General features: G+C 46.6%; 2 protein-coding genes across 3 annotated transcripts in view; both read left to right on the forward strand.

Annotated features, from left to right (window-relative positions):
• SCAMP4 (secretory carrier membrane protein 4) overlaps positions 1 to 19,746 on the forward strand; it is a 20,106-nt gene extending 360 nt beyond the window's left edge. Inside the window, exons 2-8 of one of the 2 annotated variants that reach the window (XM_010566599.1) lie at positions 5,225 to 5,295; positions 5,734 to 5,789; positions 8,620 to 8,748; positions 11,821 to 11,977; positions 15,164 to 15,265; positions 16,232 to 16,349; positions 17,081 to 19,746. In XM_010566599.1, coding sequence (XP_010564901.1) covers positions 5,783 to 5,789; positions 8,620 to 8,748; positions 11,821 to 11,977; positions 15,164 to 15,265; positions 16,232 to 16,349; positions 17,081 to 17,257 — 690 coding nt within the window. In that variant the 5' untranslated portion in view covers positions 5,225 to 5,295; positions 5,734 to 5,782 and the 3' untranslated portion in view covers positions 17,258 to 19,746. The remainder of the gene's footprint in view (positions 1 to 5,224; positions 5,296 to 5,733; positions 5,790 to 8,619; positions 8,749 to 11,820; positions 11,978 to 15,163; positions 15,266 to 16,231; positions 16,350 to 17,080) is intronic. The other variant, XM_010566600.1, reaches the window with a different exon arrangement.
• Positions 19,747 to 23,499: 3,753 nt separating this feature from the next.
• The window catches only part of CSNK1G2 (casein kinase 1, gamma 2), a 46,287-nt gene continuing 46,104 nt past the window's right edge, over positions 23,500 to 23,682 (forward strand). Inside the window, exon 1 of the mRNA XM_010566602.1 lies at positions 23,500 to 23,522. The gene's annotated coding sequence lies outside the window, so the exon portion shown is untranslated. The remainder of the gene's footprint in view (positions 23,523 to 23,682) is intronic.

A 23,682-nucleotide genomic window follows, 5' to 3' on the forward strand; every position in this document is an offset into this window, starting at 1 on the left:
GGGAGGGGGTGTCGGGGGAGCCTGTGCTTGGGGAAGTATTGGGGACAGGTCAGGGGGGTTGGCGCATGTGTGGGGAAGGAATCGGGGACAGCTCTGGTGGGGGGGGAGGGATTGGGGTCAGCTCCGGGGGGAGCAGCTATCGGGGGCAGCGTGTGCGGGCGGTGCTGGAGACAGCCCCGGCGGGGGGGGGGGGAGGGGGGCCCGTGCCCCCCATGGAGAACGATGGCAGGTGGGTCGAGGCTGCTGCCATCCCCTCGGGGGCTGCGAGCACCCCAGCTATGCTCTCCATCCTCTCCCCGAGGGGTGCTCGGGAATTTGCCTCTCCTCGCTGATTTGTGCCCCGGCCGTGTGGGGCCGGGACACGTCTGCCAGGGCCAGAGCTTGGGGGCTCTCGGGGGGGCACAGGGCAGGCCAAGGGAATAAGGCCGGTGCACTCAGGGCAGGGGGAGCACAGGCTAGCTGCATGGCTCCTGCAGGGGAAGTTCATGTAAGTGATTCTCCAGAGGCTGTGAGGAGCAAGGGTGAAGCTTTTTGACGTGCGTGGTTTGGGTACCAGCTCTTTCACGTGTTGCCCTTGATAGAGACAGAACATGGATGTTGTAATTTTATTTCCCCCTCTCTGGTCTTAGCTTTTTTGTGAGCATTAACCAGCTCAAGAAACTCTTATCTGACCCTGTGATGAAGAGAGCAGTGAGTTAGAAATTAAACAGGTAGCTGATGGATTAATTTATCTGCTTTTTAGTGTTATTCTGGGCCAACTAATGTTGCTACTGTCTGCAGCCCAGGTCTTCTATGTGAGGCCAGTCTGAGCAGGTGACAAGCGGTGGAATAGTCTTGTGCCCTGAACACGTGTGTTTCTGTGCTTTCTGTCTTCCTCTTGAGCCTTCTGTGGTTCTGCCTCTGAGTGGCTGAGCTTTACTTCTGGAATCAGTCATACCGAAGTCAAATATTTGTCTGCTGCGGGTTCCGTAGAACCTAAATTAAGGCTTCTGCCCATCTGCTGAGGCAGTAGATGTGGCTGTGTAAGCAGGCTGGGAGAGACCTGAGGGGTATTGCTTCCGATCGTGCTTTCTCACCAGCTCCAGGATGGGGGGAGAGGGGGCAGCAAAATACAGGTACAGGTACAGCCAGGAGTCCCCAAGGGGCTCCCATAACTTGGAGCTGTCTGTTTTACTGGTGTTGGAGAAGGCTAACCCTTGCTAACTTTATTGTTCCTGTGTGTTTTCTCAGCGGCAGTGCTGGCATAAAGAGTTTCCCCATTCTCACTGGTCGTGCTGGCCGGCTTTTGGCATTACTTTTTTGGCTGGTTTTGTCACCTCATGTAATTTGAAGCATGGCACTGCAAGCATTGTGCTGGTGTCACTGAAGGGGCAGTGTCCCACTCTGCAAGGGTTGGCAGCGTGCGGTGGGGAGAGGAAACACTATCATATACAAACTGTATCAGCTATACAGAGTCTAGGTTCGTAAAGCTGAGCCAAGCGTTTTGGTGCCTTGCAGAGTGACCTCTGCTGCTTTGGTGTCTTTGGGAAGTTCCTGATAAAAGTTGGGCTCTGAATGAGACTCAAAACCAGCCTTTTCTCTTAAAACCAGTGCAGAGTCACCACTTTCGTTTTAAATACAACTGGAGAGGCATACGAGCAAGGCATTTGCTTGTCTCGGGAGCACTGGAGCTTGCGTTGATTCTCTGCTGAGCCTGGTGGTTTCAAATCCACATCTCTGAGATCCCTGTGGGGTGCCCTTGCTTTTAGGCCATTTGCTCTTCTGAAATGTCTGGGGTCTGCTGGCTTGCAGCGTGAAATGACTTCCAAAAGCCTGGTCTCTGGTGATAACCCTCACCGGAGGGGTAAGCTTGAGCCACTTTCAGGAAGTGTGCGTTGTGCCTGTGTCTTCTCATTCTGCTTGCGTTCAAATCATTAAATCATTGTCTTAAGAGGGAGTGTTGGCAAGTTCTTCTGCCATTGCTGTTACATACGGATCCTGCCCCTTGATTTGCTTTTGGCAAAGTACTCTAGATTAAACCCCTGAGTACAGATCAGTGTAGAAGTTCTTAGCCTCGCTACAGTCATCATATCGGAATGAAAATATAAAAGCAGTACAGAAAATATCCTAAAGCAAGGCTTCAGAAGCTGGTGAATTTTGCTGGATGGAAAGCTTAGGATGTCAGGCTCTTCTGGGTTTGGCTGGGACATCTGCAGATGGCATGAGAGGAGATGGTGTCCTGTGAATCTGGTCTTAGGGGACTTGGCCCAGGTCACCAGGTGGGTTTATGGCAAAGCAGGAATGAGTTCAGCACTCCTCTTTTGGCCAGTCCTTTATTATTTCTCCTACTGCCCTTCTCTCTTTTTGGAGAAAGAAGTAGTGAGAAATAACTGAAACTTTTAAAAACTATTTACTATCATATAGGCAGAATAAACAAGGGGACTAAATAGCAGCATACACGCAGTCATATAATGTGCTGCAAACAGATTGCTGTGGGTATTCCTTCACAAAATTTTCCTCAATCAGAGATGGAATGTGTTTCACAGTAAAGTCACATTCAAAGTAATCATGTTGTTGTCCGCCTAGAAAAACAGTGCTGCTTGCATATGTGTCTTGGTTTAAAGGGAAATGCTGTCTCTTAAAATGACACAGGGCATTTTGAAGAAAAGCTCTGACTGTGTCCAGTGGGCTCTTGTGAGTCATGCATGTTGGACTGTAAACTTTGGAGTTATTCATTGACTGCAGATGAGCACAGTGGAAAAAGGAAGTTCACTTCACACCGTGGTTTCCTTAGTGTGTGTGGGTTTTTCCTCCCTCCACAAATAGTGGAGTGCAAGATGTTGGGTTTTGTCTATTCCCAATTAAACTGAAAATGTTCCGATGAATAGAGAGCTTATTTATATGTGTTGTTATCGCGCACAAATTCACGTGTGGTTGGATGATACCTGTTTATGCACCTGTTTATCTGTATTTGCTGTGAATCTATTTCCTTATGCCAGGATCTTGCAACTGGAGCTTGGCTTGAGGATGTTTAGGCTGCACAGTGAAGTTTTCCCCCTAAAGGAGTTTTAGCCACTGGCTGTCTGAGCTGAGCAATGTCATCACTTATTAAACACAAGATTTTTTTCCCTGACTGTACATCTGAGGCCTGTCATCCCGAGACCCTGCAATTAAGAGTTTGCAGAAATCCTGCCCAAATTAAGTGGTGAGCTAGGGAGGTATGAAAACAGTGACTCCTGTGCAAATATATCTCAGAGCACTGAACAAAAATGTTATTGGGTTGGATCCTGGAGTCTGAGTTCATGCTTGCAAAAGGTTTGAGCTTGCTGCTGTAGGTGTCCGTGGGGTAAAGCTCCCTTTCCTTTCACTGGGAGCCAGGCTGGAGTCTCACTGCAGCTGAACCAGTGGAAGGTCAACGCATTTCAGGAACTGATTATTCAGTGTAAAAGTTGGTTGTATGCGCTTGTCCTTGCAGAAAGAAATATTCTTAATGCTGCTTTGGGGTTCCAAACCACATTTCTTTAGAGAAATTGCAGCTGTTGTCCCAGGAACTTCTGTGAGATTGCTCATAAAAGCAAAGGTTGCTGAAGAGAGGAATATTTGGTAGTTTGTCGTAGCTTCTTTACATGATAAACATAGCATCCTAGAATATCTCAAGTTGGAAGGGACCCATAAGGATCATCTCTGTCTTCAAAGCATTAAACCGTGGCTGAGATTTATTAGGAAATGAGCAGGTAAATGAGAGCAACTGGGTAAGACAAGAAGGGATTAGATCACTAGAACGCTGCTTTCCATCGTCTCTGGGTTTTTTTATTCATTTATATGAGTTAAAGCCACTCAACTGCACCACAGTTGTCTTCTTGTGAAGGGAGGGCACCCAAGAGCTACTGTTTGGCCACGATGCCCCCATCAAGCCAGGAATGTGTCCCTTGGTCTTTCCTTCTGGTCCCTTTTCCAGTGGACAGACTGATGCCTCCTGCCACTCTGCAGCTGTCAGACACCAGGACTGAAGTACATAAACTAAATAATCCTCTTCTGAAGGTGGACCTTACTCATTTGCTCATCTTTCAGGGAAAGATTCTTTTCTCTTAGTGCTTTAGCATAACTGGTGTTCGTGTGTGATTTGTTCTTTCCCCCAAATTTACAGATTTCAACTGGGAGCAGCTGCAAATGGGTGAAGTTTTAATTGTATTCTTAACTGTCTTCATACTTTATTTCCTATTCACACCTTTTAAAAAGGCAAAGCAAAATGCTTCCATTTCTAAATCATAAGTTATAAAACGCCTGTCAGACACTGGGTAATGTCGGTATTGTGGGAAAGCCCAGAGGCTTCAGCGGCGGTGGGGCCACTGCATGAGAACCTTTAACCAGGGAGTCCCAGCTCAGGAGTGACATAGCTTTCCTGTCCACACTCTATTGCCTTCTTTAGACTGGTACAGGCAAAATAATATATTCTCCTCTATGTAGAGGTAGTTAAGCTTGTATATAACTGCATCTCTACGTACAGGAAGAATAAGCTGCCTGTACAGCTTCTTACCAGAGTGCTGTTTTCTCCACCAAGGACTGTGCTAGAGTAGCTTAATTAGAAAGGAAAGTAAATGCAACCCCAACAAAATAATTGTGCCAGTGTAAACTCTGCAACCTCTGGACCATACATGGGGCACGTAGGACAGCACAGAGTTGTAGAAAAGGGAAATGAGCTGCTGTAAATCCCGAGGGCTTTGGGTAGAGCGCAGCTATTCTGACCTCGGTGCTGTGGTTGCTGTCGGTACTGGCAGCAGCAGCGTGTGGTCTTTGTTGTGTTTTTGTAGGGGCAGTTTTTAGTCTAGACTTCCTTCATTCTTGATAACTCTTGTCAGACCCTGCAGTGCTGGTTTAGAGGGTTGTTTTGTAGTATTCTGTGTTTCCATTCTGGGATTTGCAGGTAGGGTCACACGGTATTTTTATCCTTACGAAGAAGGGGTAGAATCAAAGCTCAGCACTGACCTCTCTGTGGCTTTCATCTGTGTGATCAGTTCTGCCAAAATCTGCACTGTGGCTGACGCCGAGTGAACTTTGCAGGATTTGATTCTTCCAGAATTATGGTCATGTTCCGTGGTGCTAACAAGAAGAATGGATCTGCATTTTAAGAAGGGTTGTGTAGAATTATTAAAGTAATGAGGGATGTTGGGGTTTGTGTACCAGCTGATTTTTTTTTTAACAGCAGTTTACTTCCCAGCTAACAGTGATTATCTTTTTGTTTCAGCAGCTGGGAAGGTCCACAGAGAGCCAGGAGCCAACAAATCATATCCACACCTAAATGAGGCATTAAGTCTGGTGAGCTCGTACAAATTTCTCTTCCGATGTGTGTGCTTTGCTGGGTCCCGCCCAGACCTGTCTGTCTCAGCTTGTTGTCTGGCTGCAGCTGGAAGGTACACATGTTCTGGCAGTGGCTCTCTGTGCATCCTCAGCCTTTGCCAGGTGCCACTAAGAGCACATTTGTTTGCTACTGAATTATACAAGCCTTAAAAGTGGTTGACAGTGGGGTTGTGCTGAATGAGATGCTACCAGGTGGAGCTTCATATGAACAAGGAGATACTGTGATCCTTTCTGTAAGGTTCCAGCACTCTTACTTTGGGCAATTGGAGAAGAGTAGTTTGTAGTGGGAACCCCAGGCTCGCATTCTGTCACTGTGCTGGAGATACTCCCCATTCCAGGAGGTTCTTTGGGTGCTGGTTAGTGACATGTGCTGACCTGATTTTCTTTCTCCAATAGATCCGTTGCTGTCTGTCTGAAACTTCACCAGGGAACACTCCTAATAGAAATGGCAGGTAAGAGCACCTCAAAATATGGCAACGTAGGGAGAATGGTTTCAGAGAATGTTTTTCAGTATGCTGTGATGGCTGTAATGCATCAGGTATGTGACATATGTCCCTTCCCAAGATCTTAATGATTCCTAAAGCTCTTCAGCTACTTCTTTTTTCTTGCCTTGGTCACATTCACTTTTACGCTGTATCCACTGTAGATTTGTCAGCTGAGGTTACTGTTCTAGCGATAAAGGCTCAGGTGTGACTTGTCTGAAAGTTTTATGAGGGTGGAATTTATTCACAAAAAAGTACATGAGAATAATTCCTTCCTTACAGAGGCTGAACAGCTTTCCACAGCGTTCCTAGCTATACTATCGATATTAATACATCTTTATTTTACTTGTAGTGAAATTAGTAACAAAATTCCTTCCAACTTTTTTAAGATAAGAGAAAGTCCGGGACTTCCATACGGCTGCTGTTCATTGGTACTAGTTTGGTTTTTGAAAGCACAGATTGTGCTTGCTGATCTAATGTGTTGATCCTAGCCTTGATGGGAGTGCTGTAGCACTCCATGCCATGCAGTCAGACGTGAAAGAGGGTATTTTCATTTGATTTCTTTTCATCTATTCTTGGAAGTGACCCAGAACAGTTGAAAACTACAGGGTCTCTGGGTGGGAGAAAGCGGTCATCTGGCTTCTTGCAGCTGGGCAGCAACAGAGAAGAGGTGTGATCCCAATCTTGCACCTAGCAAACAATTGTGGAAGTATTTTGAGCATTTTGTGAGCTTGAAAAATGACAAACTGCAGTGGCTGGTGCCCAGCAGGACAGTTGGTTTTGGCCCCACCATTCGGGGACTTCTGCACTGGAGGCTGGCAGCAGCTCTACTGCCCATGACAGATCTGTACTGTAGGAGAGAGAAAATGGAAGAGAGCAGAACCAAAGTAACTAGCTGCAGCTTCAGCTGTTGAAGAAGGACAGAACAAAATTTTCCTCATCCTTCAAAAAAAAAAAAAGATTGTTAGAGAGTCTGCTTTTACTGTGGTTGGTTAATCTTGGTCTTATTGACTTCCCTAGGGAGCTGTGTCTTTAGCTTTAAAAGCTGTGCCCCTTTCCTTTCCTTTGACCCAGCATTGTTATGTCCTTTTGTAGGCTGCTGAGACAGACTGTCCGGGAGAAAGCCCACTAGGTGTTTATAGCAAACAAAAAAAATTAGTATGAAGTCCAAATTCCTATGGACTTTGAAATCAGCTGTGGGACATCAGCACTACACGTGGTGGGGTCAGCAGTAGGTGTTAACCAGTAACTAATCCTAGCTTTAGAGGGCATCTGAATTAATGTAAAATGCATTTAGCGGAGATGGGTGAGGAGGGGCAGAAGACTTAATGTTTGTTTTTATAAGAAAAAATCTACTGAAAAGTCAAGTTGGGCTGGTGACTTCAGACTTTATTCCATATTTCATTCTGATGTACTCACAGTGGGCGTTATCCTTACCATATTTTCTGTGTGAAAATATGCCTTTCCTTTACATGAAGTGAAGCCTTTTCTTTCCTAAAGCATGGCTTACAGCTTTAGACTCTTCCCTGCCAACCTTCAAATGAAGCTAAGAAGCTGCTCCTGCAAAATGTCTTCTCACACAGACATAATGGCAAGAGAAGGGGAACTCTTGTGCTGACAGTTCTTGTTCAGACATTTCCTCTCGTCTTCTGTGCCATTTGGAGGTTTTCCCAGGACATTCTTCATCTCTTCCTCTAGTTGTTTTTAATTCTGTTTACTGAGGCTGAAGTAGACTAGAAACAATTAGTCACAATGCCCTGAAATCAAACTTTAATCAGCACTGGAAGGCAAGAGCAAACATTCCCAAACATGTAGAAATGCATATCCAGGCATACATATATACACAGACAAATCTGTGCATCTGTCTAGAAGCTGACAGCAGCTTAAATGCAGAGGATTTAGGCTTTTAATTACTTGATTTTAAAACATAATTTCGTCTCAAGGTAAGGTTTTCTTCACCATATCACTTCCATTTGCTGCTTTATTGTATCTGAATGCAAAGCTTTTTTCTTCCTCTTTTTTTTTTTTTCATGGAGCTTAACCTTACAGGAAAAACTTGACTTTTAAAGAAAAAAGGATACATTCATGAGTCTTGTCACAACAAAATCATCCCTGGCATCTGACTTGCCTTCCCGGAACTGGATGATAATCTGAGTACTGAATTGCAGTTTGAGATGCTTTCCAAAGGCACCCTTCCTTACTGTCACAGGGACATATCTACTACAGGTCCTAAGGCCTGATCCATGTGCCAGCAAGCCCACCTACTTGGAGCTTGTGTCTGAACATAAATCTGCTTGTCTGGACAACTGCCAGCCTTTCCTCTTGCTTTGGTTTTCTGAGAAGTTGTAACTAAAAACCTCTGTGCAGGCTGTTTCCCCCAGATGTTGCTGGCCTCTCCCCCCTTCCTGAGGAACCTTATCCTGGAGCTTATTTTAAGGTTTTTGTCTTGCAGGGCCTTTCACACAACTTTACACTGATGTGTAAAGGTATCAAATCCACGTGTTGCTTATTAGCTCGTTTCTATTCCTTGCTCTAAGCCTTGCATGTGCTAGTTTAAATGTTGTGTCCACTGCTGAGGGAGGAGAGCAAAGTGTTTGGTGTCCAGCGTGAGGATGAACACGCTTTAGTGAGTAACCTGAATCAGGCTAGAGCTGGCAATGGTTTTCTCTTTTGATTCTTGTGAGTCCCCTCGACCTAGGGGTCCATGGGTGTGTATTGGGAAGGTGTGGAGGATATTACACTTGCTCAGCCGTATCAGAAAGTTTCTGCATTCAGCTAATATCTGTGTTCTGCATTGTAGAAAAGGTGAATAACTTCCCACCGCTCCCCAAGTTCATTCCTCTGAAACCATGTTTCTACCAGAATTTTGCTGATGAAATTCCCATCGATTATCAGTCTCTGGTGAAGAGAATCTACCACGTATGGATCTGTAAGTTGAATAAGAGACCTGTTCTAGGAAAACCTATGTGTGTAGTAAAAAAATACAGATCTTGATGACTTACGTGCTTTAAGGTTTCGACTGGAATTAGTTGATGAGAAATGATGATTCATCTTAAAATACTGTAATATAACTTTATGCCCAAATTGTAAGCTGCTGTGCCTTGAATCTTTGCTGCAGAGCTGCTGTTGAAGAAAGGAGAGAGTATCAGTGCTAGAAAAGTCTATTAGTAAATATGAGGAGGAAAAAAACAGACCACATTTGATACCTTTATTAATGTCAAGTGATGTTTTACTCCCCAAAATAGCCTGCTTAAAGTAATTCCCAATTCACCTAAACTAAGATGAATAGAATTTTAGGTAAGAAAATAAATGTGGCCTGTATGCTTGCTACCTGTCTCCCCACCTTGCTATAGGAAGGCTGAAATTTCCCCTTGTTTGTGCCATCTACACATTTCCCTTCCCAACTGAAGCAGTGTCTTCTAGCCGTATGCTGTCTCTTCCTTAGCTATCCATAGCCCACAAAACATTCCCCGTCCTGCTGGAGAAGGGCGCTGATCCTCTTGGTCACAGCTGGTGATTTGCTGATATTCTGTAGGAACAGGCCTCCTGGCTCTGAGCTTGTGTTGTCTGGCTTAGCCATTCAAAAGCCAGTAATGAAAATTGACCATTCTCCAAGGAATGAAATCGGATGAAAAATGGTGTGGCAGGCCTAGAGAACCAAAGGGAATGCTTTGGAAGATTAAAAATATTTTTGCCTTGCTTATCTTTTTTTCCCCAAATGCTTGTCATCCTATTTACCCTTCTCACTGAAGGAAAGCTTGTTTTCTGCCAGATATGCATTTGGTGGCATGGCTTTTATTCCAGATGCATAGGATGTGTGTATGAGAGAGATTTGTGTGCATAAATAATAGCATAATCTATCACTCCATTGTTCTTTCGTTATTTAGAGATGCTGAAATGAGCTCTGTAATTTTCTTGCCTGAAGAAACTGCTTGTCCCTTCAGACTAACTGGTTAAATGTTGCATGCTGTAAAGCTGCCTTTGTCTGCGACTCTCCCTAAACAAAGCGTCCCTCATTCAAGTTAATGGCAGGCTGGAAAGGTGCCAGCCATTTGGGCAACTAGTCTACGCATGGCTGAGGAGACCTGGCATTTTCATCAGGAGTTTTAAACTTCCATTTGCAGCACGCTTTCTTTTGGGGTCTCCCAGACTTTTTGGTATGGGATGGGATAGGATGGAGAGACACATATGGAGGAAGGGCAGTAAACAAGAAAAGGCCGGTATTAAAAATGGAAACACAGAAGTTGTTGCGAGAAGGTTGAATGCTCATTACTTTAATTGGATGTGAATATTTTATTAAGGTGGATGGTGATTTGGGGAAATCTGTACCAGAGCTCCCACTACCGGAGAACAAACTCCTACCTGACGTGCAGGGAGAACCAGAAGTTCCTTAACACTTTATAGGAGCTCTTGGTTTGGTGGCTTGTTTTTTTATTAGGTAACTCTTGGAGAATAAATGACTTCTGAAAATAAAAATTTGGAGAAGTACAGCTAATTACTGTAGAAATGAAATGTAAATAATGAAAATTCTTTCTTCCCCACAATATTAAGATACATCCAAACCACTGCATCTAAAACCTTGTTGTTAGCTACTCAGAAGAAGTTTTCTTTGTAGTAAAACAATGTTTTGTTTTAACTCACAAGTAATTTGTATGTCACAAGCAGCAGCTGGGTTCAGATGCTTTCCATGCTAGATTCTCCTGACTGTGTTGTCAATACTATTTTATGACCACACAACTTTGCAGTTGTTTAGCAGCCCCTGGGCTGTGTGAAGGCAGGTGGGTCTGTGCCAAGAGGAGGAAAGAGAAAGAGAGGCTAGGCTGGCGTCGGGTGTCAGAGGACCAAGCCAGTGATGTGCAGGCATGCTGCAGAGCCACCAGTTCACTTACCATAGGTGAAGATAAATTCAGGGATTTAATTTTGACTGAATAAATGAGGCCAGGGTCCAGAGTATTACTGTGAGCTCATCACCAGGCAGTACTGAAGGATCTTTTGTGTTTGGACCCTCTGCCTTCTCATTTCTCTTTATCTGTGCTAATTGATACAGGTTACTGCAAAGTTTTTTAAGTTACCACCTGTTTTCCAAAATACGAGTTTGTAATTGGGCTAAGCCTCTTCAACACTGGCAGAGCCTGGGGGGATGCAGGGACAGCTGCAGGGAGTCCCTGGAGTATTGAGGGGAGCTTGTGGCGGAAAGCAGGGAGCCCCTGGCATGGGAACTGAGCTCAGCCTGTGAAAGCTGGAAGTGTGCAGCCCCCCCTTTGCAGTGATGTTGAGCTTCAGGGAAAGGGGGGACCAGCATCACTTTGTGCACATCTCCTTAGCACAGCACTCTGGGGGCCGTTGTCAACTGTGCCTTTTTATCCAAGTGGCAGGAACAGGGATGTGAAAAGGCCTTTAAGCCACCCCTATGGTCCCATGTTCTCAGCCTGATTGGAGTTTGCTTATCCCCTTGCTCAAGGCAGCACTTACAAGCCCTGAAGCTAACTTCCAGGCTTCCTCGGAGGCCCAGGGAAGTATAGAGAGAGCCCGCAAGGCACTGTGCTGGCTCTGTAATAGCTCCTGAGGCAGCCTCAGCAAGCACAGAGACCAAAGACATATTGAGGCTGGGTGCAGGGTGCAGGTTTTACACCCTGCTCCTCTCATAAAGGGGTTTTCCTACAAATGCAAGTTGAACCTTGCTCATAATTCATAATAATACTGGCCTGAGTCTTGTATTTGTTGCACTGGTTGCTACCCAGCTCTCCATCCTCTGGCAAGTCCCAGAAGAGTTTCCTCATGCCTCTGCCACAGCACTGTCTCTGGAGATAGATGTGTCTGTGCTGCTGGCTCCTGCGGCCACGCGGGAACTTGCGACTCACTTGGAGCGGCTGCGTTATTGGGCTTGAGTTTCCCACTGCAGCATGGACCCTTCCTATTATAATACCGGGTGTTTGTTTCCTTTTTGCGTGAAGATATGAAACTGCACAACCTCATGTTCTTTCCTCTGCCCTCTTTACAGTTTACTGCATCACGCTAGTAGTGAATATAATTGCATGCCTGGCATGGTGGATCGGAGGAGGCTATGGGGTCAATTTTGGTTTGGCCATCCTTTGGCTTATCCTTTTCAGTCCCTGCGGCTATGTCTGCTGGTTCCGACCTGCGTACAAAGCCTTTCGGTAAGTAGAAGCCCATGAAGCAGTTTTGTTTTGCTTTCCTCTGGGAGAGACATGTGTTGTTATTGGGGAGTGCCCCTATGGAGATCTTTCTGTCTGGGATAAAGTTTAAGGACTTGATGTCTGAATGTCTTGTTTACTTTCGAAGTGAAGAACAATGTGGCTACTTTTAAACACTAGATGTAGGACTGAGCGTTACCTGTCTAGGATTGCAGGTGAGCAGCAGCGAGTAGTTTTCCACTTTCATGAGGATGAAATTCATATTTTACTTAAATATCTCGAGCTTTGCAGCACCCTCATATATAGCATTAAGATAGATACTAATTTGGTAAAGCTTCATTGAGGCTTATTTTGATGGAAGACTATTAAGTTATTAGTTTTTGAGAACTCTTCTATTCTTTGTCTCTAGATACTTGAGAGCTTGGCTGCTTTCCTTTTTAGATAAAAGCAGTTCCCTGGAGCGAGTCCTTCTGAAACTCCACAAATATTTAAAGCCATCCTACATTTTCACTTTAATTAATAATCATTTGCATTTGCTCACGCTTGCAGTGGATCACAAGGCATTATTCAGACATTAATGCATAACGCTTGTCAGAGCCGTGAAGGTCCCAAGCAGTTTCCAGCCTGACACAGGGAGAGGAGGCAGAGAGGAGGGGAGGGACCTGCCCAGTGTCAGACTGTGGGTCACCAGCAGACCCCACACACGAGTCAAGGATTTGGACCCTGAAGGGGAAGCTCTTTCTGGTTCCCTGTTACCAGAATACTCTGGATTTTGATTATTCACCAGATTCTGTGATGAGTTGGTTTAGATAACAGCAAAAGCAGCTGATAGAAATGGGAGTTGGCAGGTGGGGCCTTATCTATTTAGCACATGCTCAATTAATTGTTAAATGCTCTTCCGAATTTATGCTTTGTATACTAACAACACTGGGCAGTTAATGCACTGGTGGTGCTTAAAACATCAGTGACTACATCATGGAGTACAGGGGAGGATTATTTCTGACGGAAGCGGAAGGCCCCTGGGTTGGATTCATCTGAAAGTTTTAAAAGACGTGAAAGTACCAGCTCTGAACTCTTGCCCTCTGGGGCTGGGGTTTTGTCCCCATCCCTAGTTCTGAAGCCCAAGGGCCTCCGAGTGCTGGCTAGAGCTCTGTTCAAAGAGCAATTTCCATTCTGAAGTCTGGGAAAAATTACTCCTCCCCATTGACCTCCTCTGGGCTTCACAAGGACCGTTTCTAATTATTTCTTTAATGTTGTTTGTATGTGTTTATGCAACTGAATACTGAAAGGTCCCTGAGGTTACTCTGTGTAAAGACTTCTGCAGTTAAAAAAAGAATAAGCCCTAGGGACAGACTGGCAAGCCCAGAGATCATTGACTTTGACATCAGTTGTAGAAGAGGCTTGAAAAACACTGCAGTGGGGCAGCACTGTTTCTTGTGGGACTGCAGCTAGTCATGATTCAAGAAAGCGAGGTCAGACCCACTTGCTATGCTTGTTCGGGGAAGATGCAACCCTTCAATATTGGCATCATGTACTGCGAGGATGCTTTCGTAAAACCATCATCATACATCTGCATCCAAAATTAAATTAGCTGCAGAGCTTTGGCACTAGGGCAAAGCTGTTGCAAATCTGCACCAGAAAGCTGGATCAGAAATCACCTTTTCTGTGTATCCTCACTAATTCCCACAGATCCTTTCAAATGAAGACTCCTCCAGCCCTTTTCAGGTTGTAGTTGCAAAAGTCTGTTTGAAGGCTCAGCTTCGAGCCTAATCCTTGTTAATTGGATTATGATAGGCACTACTGTGAACAGTCCATGTTTAAAGTATTTCTTTCACACTGCTGTACTCTGAGGTGATATTTGAAGGGCGGGATCATGAGGATACTCAGGGATGGCAAATTTCTTTTCCAGCATCTCTGTGGCTATCTTTTGAAAGATGGAAGTTAACTGTACCAACACACGTGGCTCAGAGTGGCAGGGGTCTGGCTGGAGGCTTTTCCACTCGTGTCAGACTAGTCAGGGTCCACTGCATTGACCTCTCCAGAGCCTGGGGTCCTGCCTCCCTCATATCCTCTTTGGTGATTAGGGGCTAGAATTATAATACTAATAAACATTAAAATAATAACAATAATTCAAATAATAAACATTTCAATACTTTCAGGGTTTGAGCAGGAGCTGGGAATGACTGGAGCACTTTTTTAAACTCCCCCTTGCACCAAGCTGTGCCATAAGCAACTGAAGTGTTTTTTGTAAATCTGTTGTGTAAATCATGGTCCCTTTGAGTTCCTGAGAGAATGGGAATCATTTGTATCATTAAAAATGATAGTTTGGGGAGTTTTAGAGTGCCTGGGCTTACAGTGAAAGGTTGGCTCATCAACATAGCTGGTTTAATGGGATGAAGATGTTCTGCTGCAGTTCTGTGGCAGAGCCAAAACTTGGGCAAGACAGTGCTGTGCCCCAGTGCACCCATGACAGAGAGACCGTGAATGTATCTGGTCAGCCTTCTTGTTTGGGGTCATATTCGTGCTGTCTATTACACCTGCATAAATTAAAGGACCTCACATATTCAGGACCGTCTCAACCTGAATATGTGGAGCCTGCAAAGATGTGAAAGCATGCTTCTGCATTTCCCCAGACAGGGTACCCCCCGCTTCTCACATGGCTGTTTTTCTTCCTGTTATGTCCCGGTGCTGGATTATTAACCATGGACATCTAAGTGCGATGACGAGCAGCCACTGAGACATTCCCAGCTGGAATTCTCATGCTCAATGATCACTTTTTAGCATATGGGCAAAGTCTGCCTGCCAGTGTTTAGGCCTCCTTGTGCCTACTGGCCAGTGTCTGAGCTGCACAGGTGTCAGGCTGTGCTGTCTTCAGATGCTTGGTCAGAGAAATGATTCAGGCACTCTCTGTTCTGCAGAAGACCGCCTCTCCTCATGTGTCATCATATATGCAATTACTTTAGTAGAGCAATTGCAGGAGCCAGGCTTATTGGAAGTGATTAGGCGCTGATGATTCATGGAGCTGTGTGCTTTCACTGCGAGGGAAAGAGGAGTAGCTTTCAAAGTACATAGCTGTAGAGGGGTCTCTTCTGAGATACCATGTTTCAGGGTTTGTATGTGATAGGGTCAAACATCAGTGAAGTAACATGAGGTGCCAGTCTCCCCCTAACTTGCTCTCTTCCTTCACAGGTCGGACAGCTCATTTAATTTCATGGCCTTTTTCTTCATCTTTGGTGCACAGTTTATTCTCACGATCCTGCAGGCGATTGGTTTCTCCGGATGGGGAGCTTGGTAAGCAGGATGTTCCTACAGTCTTATAGCTGAGCACTTGGTTCCCATGCCTGACAGTTTCAGGCTATGGGCTGTTTCTGTGAACTTTTGAGAAACTGGTGGGAGTCTGTACAGGGTGGAGTGGAAGAAGCTTTCTGTTCATGGAGTACACAATTTCGTTTCCATTGCTGCTTATTGTAAGAGTTCCTGTATTGGCAGAAGTCAGATATCTTCACCTGCTTGCTCTTTTTAGCACCTTCCTACAATGTCCATTTCTTTTTAACATTTAACCAGTCAGTTTCAAGATTCATCTGATCTTTTAGCATTGCCCTCAAAGTATTTGCAGCACATGGTGAGCAGTGCATGATGACTCACTGTTGGCCTATAGAGCAAGTATTGTGAGAGTTGTCCTAAAATAAATGGGAGCATTTTAGTGTCTGTCCCTGGTTATGTTATAATTGTTTGGCATTTTAACTGTCTGTCTCTAGAGACTTGAGAGCAGTTCCTGCTGAAACTACAAATAACACAAAGTCCTAGCACTCTGTATAGCATTTTGTTTTGTTAACTACTGATGCTCTCCAGTTGCCCTACCTGGTTATTGCCATCAAAGGAATAGAGATGTAGTGTAAGTCATAGGACCCACATGTTCCCTGATCCCAGTTCTGGTCTCTAGATGCACAACCTCTGCACAACTGAAAGCACCTTGGGAATAAATCTTCTCTTCCCAGAGTCTGTGCAGCTGGCTGTCCTTTAAAGGTCTGAGACTGGGTTAGTGAGGCATGCTGGCAAGCAAGATTTGAGATCTTGGGGAAATACCTGCCTGAGCTGCATTTCATTGTGTCCATTTTCTTCACTGTTCTTTTAATTTTCAAGAGCTTTAAAGCTGCCTTGTAATTTCTGTGTACAAGTAAACAGTTTTTCTGATAATAAGGACACTTAAAAAAGAGAGCTATAATGATATTCTTCCTTTCTTTGTGTTTCTCCCAGTGGATGGTTGGCAGCCATTACTTTCTTTAGCACCAGTGTTGCAGCGGCTGTGTTCATGCTGTTTCCTGCCATTATGTTTACAATGTCAGCGGTCGCAATGCTCATCTGCATTTTAAGGGTAGGTGCTTCGGGTGTCTCTCTGACTTGGAGTATCTGCATTTTGTATGGCAGTAATGCGAACAGGCAGCTTAGCAGCCACTGTAAGCCATCACTGCTTTTAAAGGTTTTATAATGTCATCAGTTGGTGTCTCTCAGAGTATCTAGAGGACAAATCCAGATAACACAAGACACCTGGGGCTGGATGTTGTCACCATTTCATGTGGTGATGTTCCTTTGTGTCACTCGAAGCAAGCTTCATTACTCATTGGGATGGTCATTGATGGTAAAGGTGAAGCATGTTGAGATGGCCTGCAGTGGGGACTGGGTGGCAGGATGGGAAGTGGTCCTTGGTTCCCTGCAGAAAGAAGAATTTGGAGGTAGGACTGTCTGGAAAGCTTCAGTAGACTGATGGCAGAGGAGGAGGGAAGATGGAAGCCCTGCTGAAGCAGCAGTGTCAGTTTTACAGAGGTTTCAGCCCACTGGCCTGGGTTGTCTGCCTTGCTGTGGGATCCCCAACCTGAATCCCAGACTTGTGGCTGAAATGGGTTCAAGTTTTGGTTGCTTTTATCTGTTTGTACCTCTGTTCACTGTATTATTACATGTTTAGTGCTTTTGTTCCTTGGAAATACAGCTCTTTACAGAGAGAGAAGCAAATACATGATATAGTACAAAAGTGACTATAGCTCTTCTGAGGAAGAGGTGTGGGTACCTGTTGCTGACTTCCCTCTTCTTCTCTCTTTCATCCATTAGGTACATAAAATTTACCGAGGGGCTGGTGGAAGCTTTCAGAAAGCTCAGGACGAGTGGAACAGTGGCACATGGAGGAACCCCCCCAGCAGGGAGGCCCAGTACAGCAATTTTTCTGGGAACAGCCTGCCAGAGTATCCCACAGTGCCCAACTATCCCCCGGGAAACCAATGGCCTTAAGCAGCAACAGCTGCAAACTGCCTGGATTCTCTTCTTTTTGGTCTTTTTATTATTGTTATTTGAAAAGATCATTTGCATTCCCCCCCCAAGCACCCCAGTCATCTTGGGGACTTTTTTGTTTTTTGTCTCCTCATCACTACAGAAGATACGTGCTGTCAGCCCTTGCCACCTCCAGAGCACTGCACGGCCTTATCAGAAAGTTTTTTGTTTGCGTTGAGTTACCAGTATTTGCCTCGTTGCAGACTGAGGAACCAACCGTTCACTGCCCTTGCTTGAGGGAATCCTCTCATGACCATACGTGAAAAAGGCTTGACTTCCTCACAACGGTGAACGCTACCACAATTGCTCCTTCTCCTGCCTCCCTGCTTAGTTTTCATCACATGCATAGCACACTGCCAAGTCATCTGTAACAAACGCAATCAGAGCATTAGTAGCAACTGGTGTTTACTCTCCTGGATGAATAATCTGGAAATTTTCTCTCTAAGGGAAATGCAACATCTAAATTATTTGGTACTAGTGATATCGAAGGTATTTGTAAAATCTACAACCTCATTTGCTTGCGCTCTCTGGTGAAGAATCCTCTAGATAATGGTGCTTGCTGTGGGTGAGTGTTGCTCAGATGTGAAGTCCACAAGAGTCCTCATTTGCCTGGCTAGGACTATTGTTATGCTAGAAGTCTTGCTTTCCCTGCTGCCAAAATCTTTTGCCAGATCCATGTGCTTCAAAGGTACAGATTCATCTCAGTTGGTTAATGATTGTTTGCTTAAAACCTGATTCAAAGCCCACTGGAAACTATTGAAAAGCTGGCTGACGCTGGGCTTTGGATCTGGCTACCTGGGTGATGTTCACCCTGTTACAGGTAGGCAGCACGAGATCTCTATGCCATCTAACTTCTACATCTGTGGCATCCAGGTTTTGTGCTGACCCAAGAAATGCCCTATGGGGCACACCTTGCCCTTTAGGGACACCCTTTTTTCTGGGCTCCCAGCCAGTAGCCGGATGCAAGGTAACTATTGATCTCAGTGCTGGGGCCCCTGTGTGGTTTGGGAATAATTCTATTAAAATGAATAGTTTTAATTCTGCTTTCTACCAATGTAGTTGAAATCCAGACATTATGCAGTGGGGTCTGGTAGACCAAGGAAAGCTTGTTAGTCCTCGTAACTGATATTAGCTGTGCAGACCTGGTCTGCGTCTGTGTAGCCAGCAGCACTTTACTTCCATGTATGAGCAGGGAGAGAGAGATTCTTGTCTTTCTCCAAGAATAGGCTAAAGAGAGGGTCAAGCTGTTGGGAAGGATTGTTCTCCCTGAGAGCCAGCATCTGTCTCGTCATTCATCTCCATTCTGTGCATGCACATCAGGACTCCTGTAGCCTGAGCCATCCAATTCCCCTGTGTCCTACAGCGATCCAAGCAGCAAAGGCTGCAGTTTTTTCTTCTCCCTCAACAGCCTGCTGTGAATTTTTTCAAACCTGTCAAAACTGGGAGGTCAGTTCCCAATATTTTTATAGGGAGTGAGTGTTCAAAGTCTTGGGCTCTGAAAGTTTCAGCCAATGATCCTGTGAAGGATGGAGTGCTCCACTGCGGAGACTTGGGAGGTGTTGGGCACGCCATGGGTCAGACCCAGAGCCTGCCTGGCTTGGCAGGCTGGCAGATGGGATGCCAGAGATGTTATGGTGTAAGTGGGTTCACTCCAAATTCACACTAAGTAGCTGGAAAACAAAATTGGCTCCTGGAAAGGGACAGGGAGGTTGTCCTAGCTAGGTGGAATTGATTTGCAAGTGATCTTTTGAAAACTGTCTCTACATGTGCCTTATCTAATAAAATACTAGTTCACGAAGGAGAACTCTTCCTTCCCCATCACCCCTGCAGAACTTCCCATTTGCTCTATTAACTTTTCCTGTGTCATACTGTAAATACTAAGTGAAGTACAGCTTGGAGTCTGCATGACACCTTTGTTATTAGGGCCAAAACGAAAGCAAACATGAATCAGAGGGCAGAGCCTCCCTGAATTTCCGTTTACAAGCAACATTAATGCCCCACTGCAGAACCAGCCTTTTGCTGGGTCTGGGATATTTAACATGCTCCAAACACAAGGGTTTTTTTTTCTTGCGAATGTGCAATGTGCTTGTAAATACAAACGCTTGAAGCCTTCTTAACAGAACATGACCTGATCGCATTGTCAAGCTTTTAGGTGCCTTCGTCTTGTGTCAAGTGTAATTTTAAGTGTTCTTTTTCACTTGCCATCAGAAAGTGATAGAAGAACTGCCTGTCGATTAACTCCCTGGAAATACGATTGCACTACAGGGGAGTGAGGGGAGGTTAACTGGGCCAAATGCAAGATTGGCCATACTTGGAAGCCACAACATGGTGCACCCATGTACCGTGCTCCCTCCAGCCCTGCCCCTGTCCATCCTCAGCCTCTTGCCAAAATTTTTCAAAAGCGATTGGTGTCTGTCCTTTTTTTTAGTATGTCAGGTTGGAGATTTCAAAGGAACCAAGAGGAGAAGCATTGCTAGGGACTCCACCTCCTGCTTCTCTCTCTCTCTTTTTTTTTTTTTTTTTTTTTTTCTCTTCTCTTCCCCTTGGATAATCTGGGGGGCTGCTTTGAAGCACCCACCTTCAGTCATGTTGAAAATGCTTGATGCAGGGAGAGGGTGTACTTAGGAACCTGCCCATGAAAATGGTTGGATGCAGTCACCAAAATCGCACCCTATTAGCATACACTGCCTGAGATCTCTACAGAGCTTAAATGAACCTCTCTGGATGGGATCTGCCATCTCTCATCCCCCCCTCCATCCTTTTCAATGCCAGAAACCGTAATTCCAGAAAGTTGACTCAACACGCTGCCTGAACTACCGTGGCTTATTTTTTTGGACTCCTCTGTATGTTTTTAAATGTTTACATTAGATTTCTAAGACTTCTTAACACCATTAACCTGGACCTGGCTCCTGGTTTTGTTCAGCATCACGTGGCGTGTATGTGTGCGATGTTTCATGTCACTTGTGGAGCTCTGGTTTTTGTTTGTGTGTTTCTCCTGATCACAAGACAATAAATGCTCATCCTGTGCTTGATGAGAACAACTGGCCGCATTAGAGAAGTGTGTCTGTTCCTAGGTAACCGGAGTTATCTGGCAGAGGGAAATGGCGAATCTCTATTTTCCTCCAAAGTCTCCCACCACATGTTTTTTCCTTAAAAGAACAGCACGTTTATGGATGAAGCTCATCCTCTGTGCTGGGGACGGGTGCAAGAGTGGCACACCGTGGTTTGTACTCCTACAGATGCCAGATAAGCATTTACCAAAGGTGCTGCCATTATTCTCATTTTCTAACGAAAGAAACGGAGAGCAGAGGTGTGGGTGGTGGTGAGAAAGTTGTGTCTCCTGAGCACTGGGGTCGAGGTCTTTTTCCTGGCCTCTCCTTAGCAGTGCAAAGACTCATGCTGGCCCCTTGCAGTGCTGGCTTCTGCCTTCTCCGGTTTATTGCCTGGAAGGAGATCATTATCCCTGGAGTAAACGGGCTGTTTGACAGAAAAGGTGAGTTGAATCACTCTATTTAGCACATAGCTGAACTTATCGCCCCAAATTACCATATTGTGGCTTCATACCCCAGTCCCACTCCATAGCAGATATTTAATCCTAAAAGAGCCATTTTCATCACAGCTGCTCTATACGACATCTGCTAATCTCAATGGCTTCTTTATCTCCAGAAGCCTTGTGCCAGGTACCCCTTCCCAGCCATCAGCATCTCACTTTCACCGGCAGTGGTTCCCTACAGCTGCTTGCTGCTGTGCCAGTGATGTGTTGAGCATGAGGATGAAATGGCTTTTGCTCAAATTCTTGCTCCAGGCCCTTAAAATCTTAGCACGAGGCACAGCTTTAAGCTCCTGCTCCAGCTGCTACTCAGGCAGGTCCTTGGCACTTGGGAGCGACGAGTTGTTTGCCTCTGCCGTGCTCCCTGCGTGACAGTCAGGGCTTGGCAGGACGGGCCAAGGTTCTTAGGAATGAGCCCGAAGCGCGGGGGCGGTGGTTATGCAGCTGAGCTCAGCCCCCCACCCTGAGGAGCTCTCCAAAAGGTTCAGGGTCTCCAGCATCAGGGTTGGGGCTCTTCACCTGAGAGTGCGTCAGACAGGACGCTGCGAGGGGCCTGGCTTTTTCTTTTTCTTTTGTTTGGTTCTCGATGTGTTTCTGTTGCTCTTCGGTTTCCCAGGCCCCGAACGCAAATTTTTCACGGCAGGAAGGTTTCTTCCACCCGCCCCCAAGCAGCTTGTTCTTCCATGTGTGATCGAGAGTGCTTCGTTTTGTGTTGTCTGCTTGCAAATTAGCCCTAATTAACTCATGCCCACGGGAGGAGGGCAGGGTTCATAGCTGGATGCTTTCCCGATAGAAATTCCCCGGCTTTTCTTGCTAACTTGCCGGTGCTGAGCTGGTTCCATAGCATGAGCTGTACAGGTCTCTGCAGACCACGCCTGGCACACCGCGTGTTCACCACTGGAGATTTGCCTTGAAATAAAATCAAAACTATTTGCTTCCCCCCTTTCCTGCTCCAGAGGATGGGTTAAATTCTCAAGTCAAATGTCTGAACAACTTGCGTGTTCTCAAAGTGCTTGAAATCGCCTCTTTCTGCGGCACGGGGTGGTAGGATGGTGCGAAAAGAAAACGGGAGGATGTCTCTGCCATCGGGCACTTTGGGGGCAATTTAATTCTCTGCAGTGGCGGGACATGGGTCACAGCCCCTCACCACCCTCCTGAGCCTGTGGGAATGGGATGGCAAAATCTGGGCTTTACGTGCAGAGTAGCTCATTTTATTTTCCTAATTCTCTAAAATCATAGCATTTTTTTCTAGAAACAAACACCTATGAGGAAAAAGTACTTTAGACCAATGCTGGGAGGAAAGTGTTTCCCTGGAACTGGGAGAGAATGAATTCAAGCGGCTGGAAATGCTGAAATGGGTATTTGGGGTGTGGCTGGTGACTGAAGACGCGATTCTCCCCCAAAACCACACGAAGTCATTTGCCCATTGCCTGAAAATATTTTTGGGGTGAATCTGTCCCATGCCATGAAGATGAAAGCAGTGGGATTGTACAGGGGTGCCTCCTCCCTCCAACGTTACCCTGAAAGGCTCCAACAGGGATGGCTCTTGTGCCACTGAGAGAAAGAAACGATTCTTCTAGCTGTGCCCTCCTCCGCTGAGTGAGTGTGGGGAGAGAATTTTTATGGCCAAAAGATTGATCAGAATAATTCCAAGACTGAAGAATGCAAAAGGTTTTTGGAGGTGGCACCAGGGGCTGTGTGCCCACCTGGCTCCTGTCCCAGCAGTTCCCACCAGCCTGCAGCTCCATCCCCATTGCTCTCCCCTGTGAGGTGGCAGCTCAGTCTCCTGCTCAGCGCCAGCAGTTTTTCTCAAGACCGTTGTCCTCAAAAAAGCTTCCACTTCTGTAAAATCCCAGCCGCGAGCTTCCCTCTGCTCCTGCAGGCCGGGGTGGTGTGGGATGGAGGAGGCTGCGGGGTTTCGCCCACCGGTACCACTGCCGCACCCCCTCTCCAGTTCCCCTCCCCAGAGATCGCCCCGCCAGGCCCAAGTGCCCTATGGCGGGGCTGTATGTCCTGTTGGGGCTGTACCCCACGCTGGTGCTGTACTCCAGTGGGGGGCTCAGCCCCCAGTTAGGGCCCGTCCTCTATAACTGGGTCGATGTCCCCCATAGCGGGGCCTGTCCCCTGCAACAGGGCCGTGCCCTATACTGGGGACTGTTCCCTGCAGTGGGGCAATACCCCACCCTGAGGACGGTGACCCTATAGAGGATCCCGGCCGCTACAGTACTGCCATAACGTATACCGGGGGCCACATCCTGCAGCGGGATCCGTCCCCTATAGGAGACTGTTCCCCTACGGGGCACCCTATAGCGGGACCTGGCCCCTATGGCGGAAGCCGTGCCCTATACCGGCGCCTGCGTCGTACAGGGGGTTGCAGGCAACGTGGGGGCCTGGCCCCGCAGCGGAGCTGGGCCCCGCAGCGGAGCTGGGCCCCGCACCGGGCCGGGCCGCGCTGCCGCCCGCCGGGCAGCAGGGAGTTAAAGGGAAGCCCCGCCGGTAGCTGCCAAGCGCTGCGCTGCCGTAAAGCGCCCGTCGTCTGCCGCAAATCCGCCCTCCCTTCGCTCGCCTCAAGCCGCCTATTCTCGAACGCGCTTTACGCCAACGCCGTTGCGCCACCACCCCTCCCGTCGGCTGCGCTTGCGCCGAGCTCCGCCGGGCCTCTCCGCTCCGGAGTTGGTATTCAGGAAGGGCGCTTACGCCGGCGGCTTGGCGGGGGGCGCATGGGTGCGCGGGGAGCCTACGCCGGCGGCGTAGCGTTGTCGGTGGCTGGCCGCTGCCCGCGGAGTGGTGAGGGGAGGCGAGAGGCGGCGTGAGGAGAGCCGGGCCGGGGGCGCCG

Source organism: Haliaeetus leucocephalus, unplaced genomic scaffold, assembly GCF_000737465.1.
Source record: "Haliaeetus leucocephalus isolate CR32 unplaced genomic scaffold, Haliaeetus_leucocephalus-4.0 Scaffold215, whole genome shotgun sequence".
Taxonomy (NCBI): domain Eukaryota; kingdom Metazoa; phylum Chordata; class Aves; order Accipitriformes; family Accipitridae; genus Haliaeetus; species Haliaeetus leucocephalus.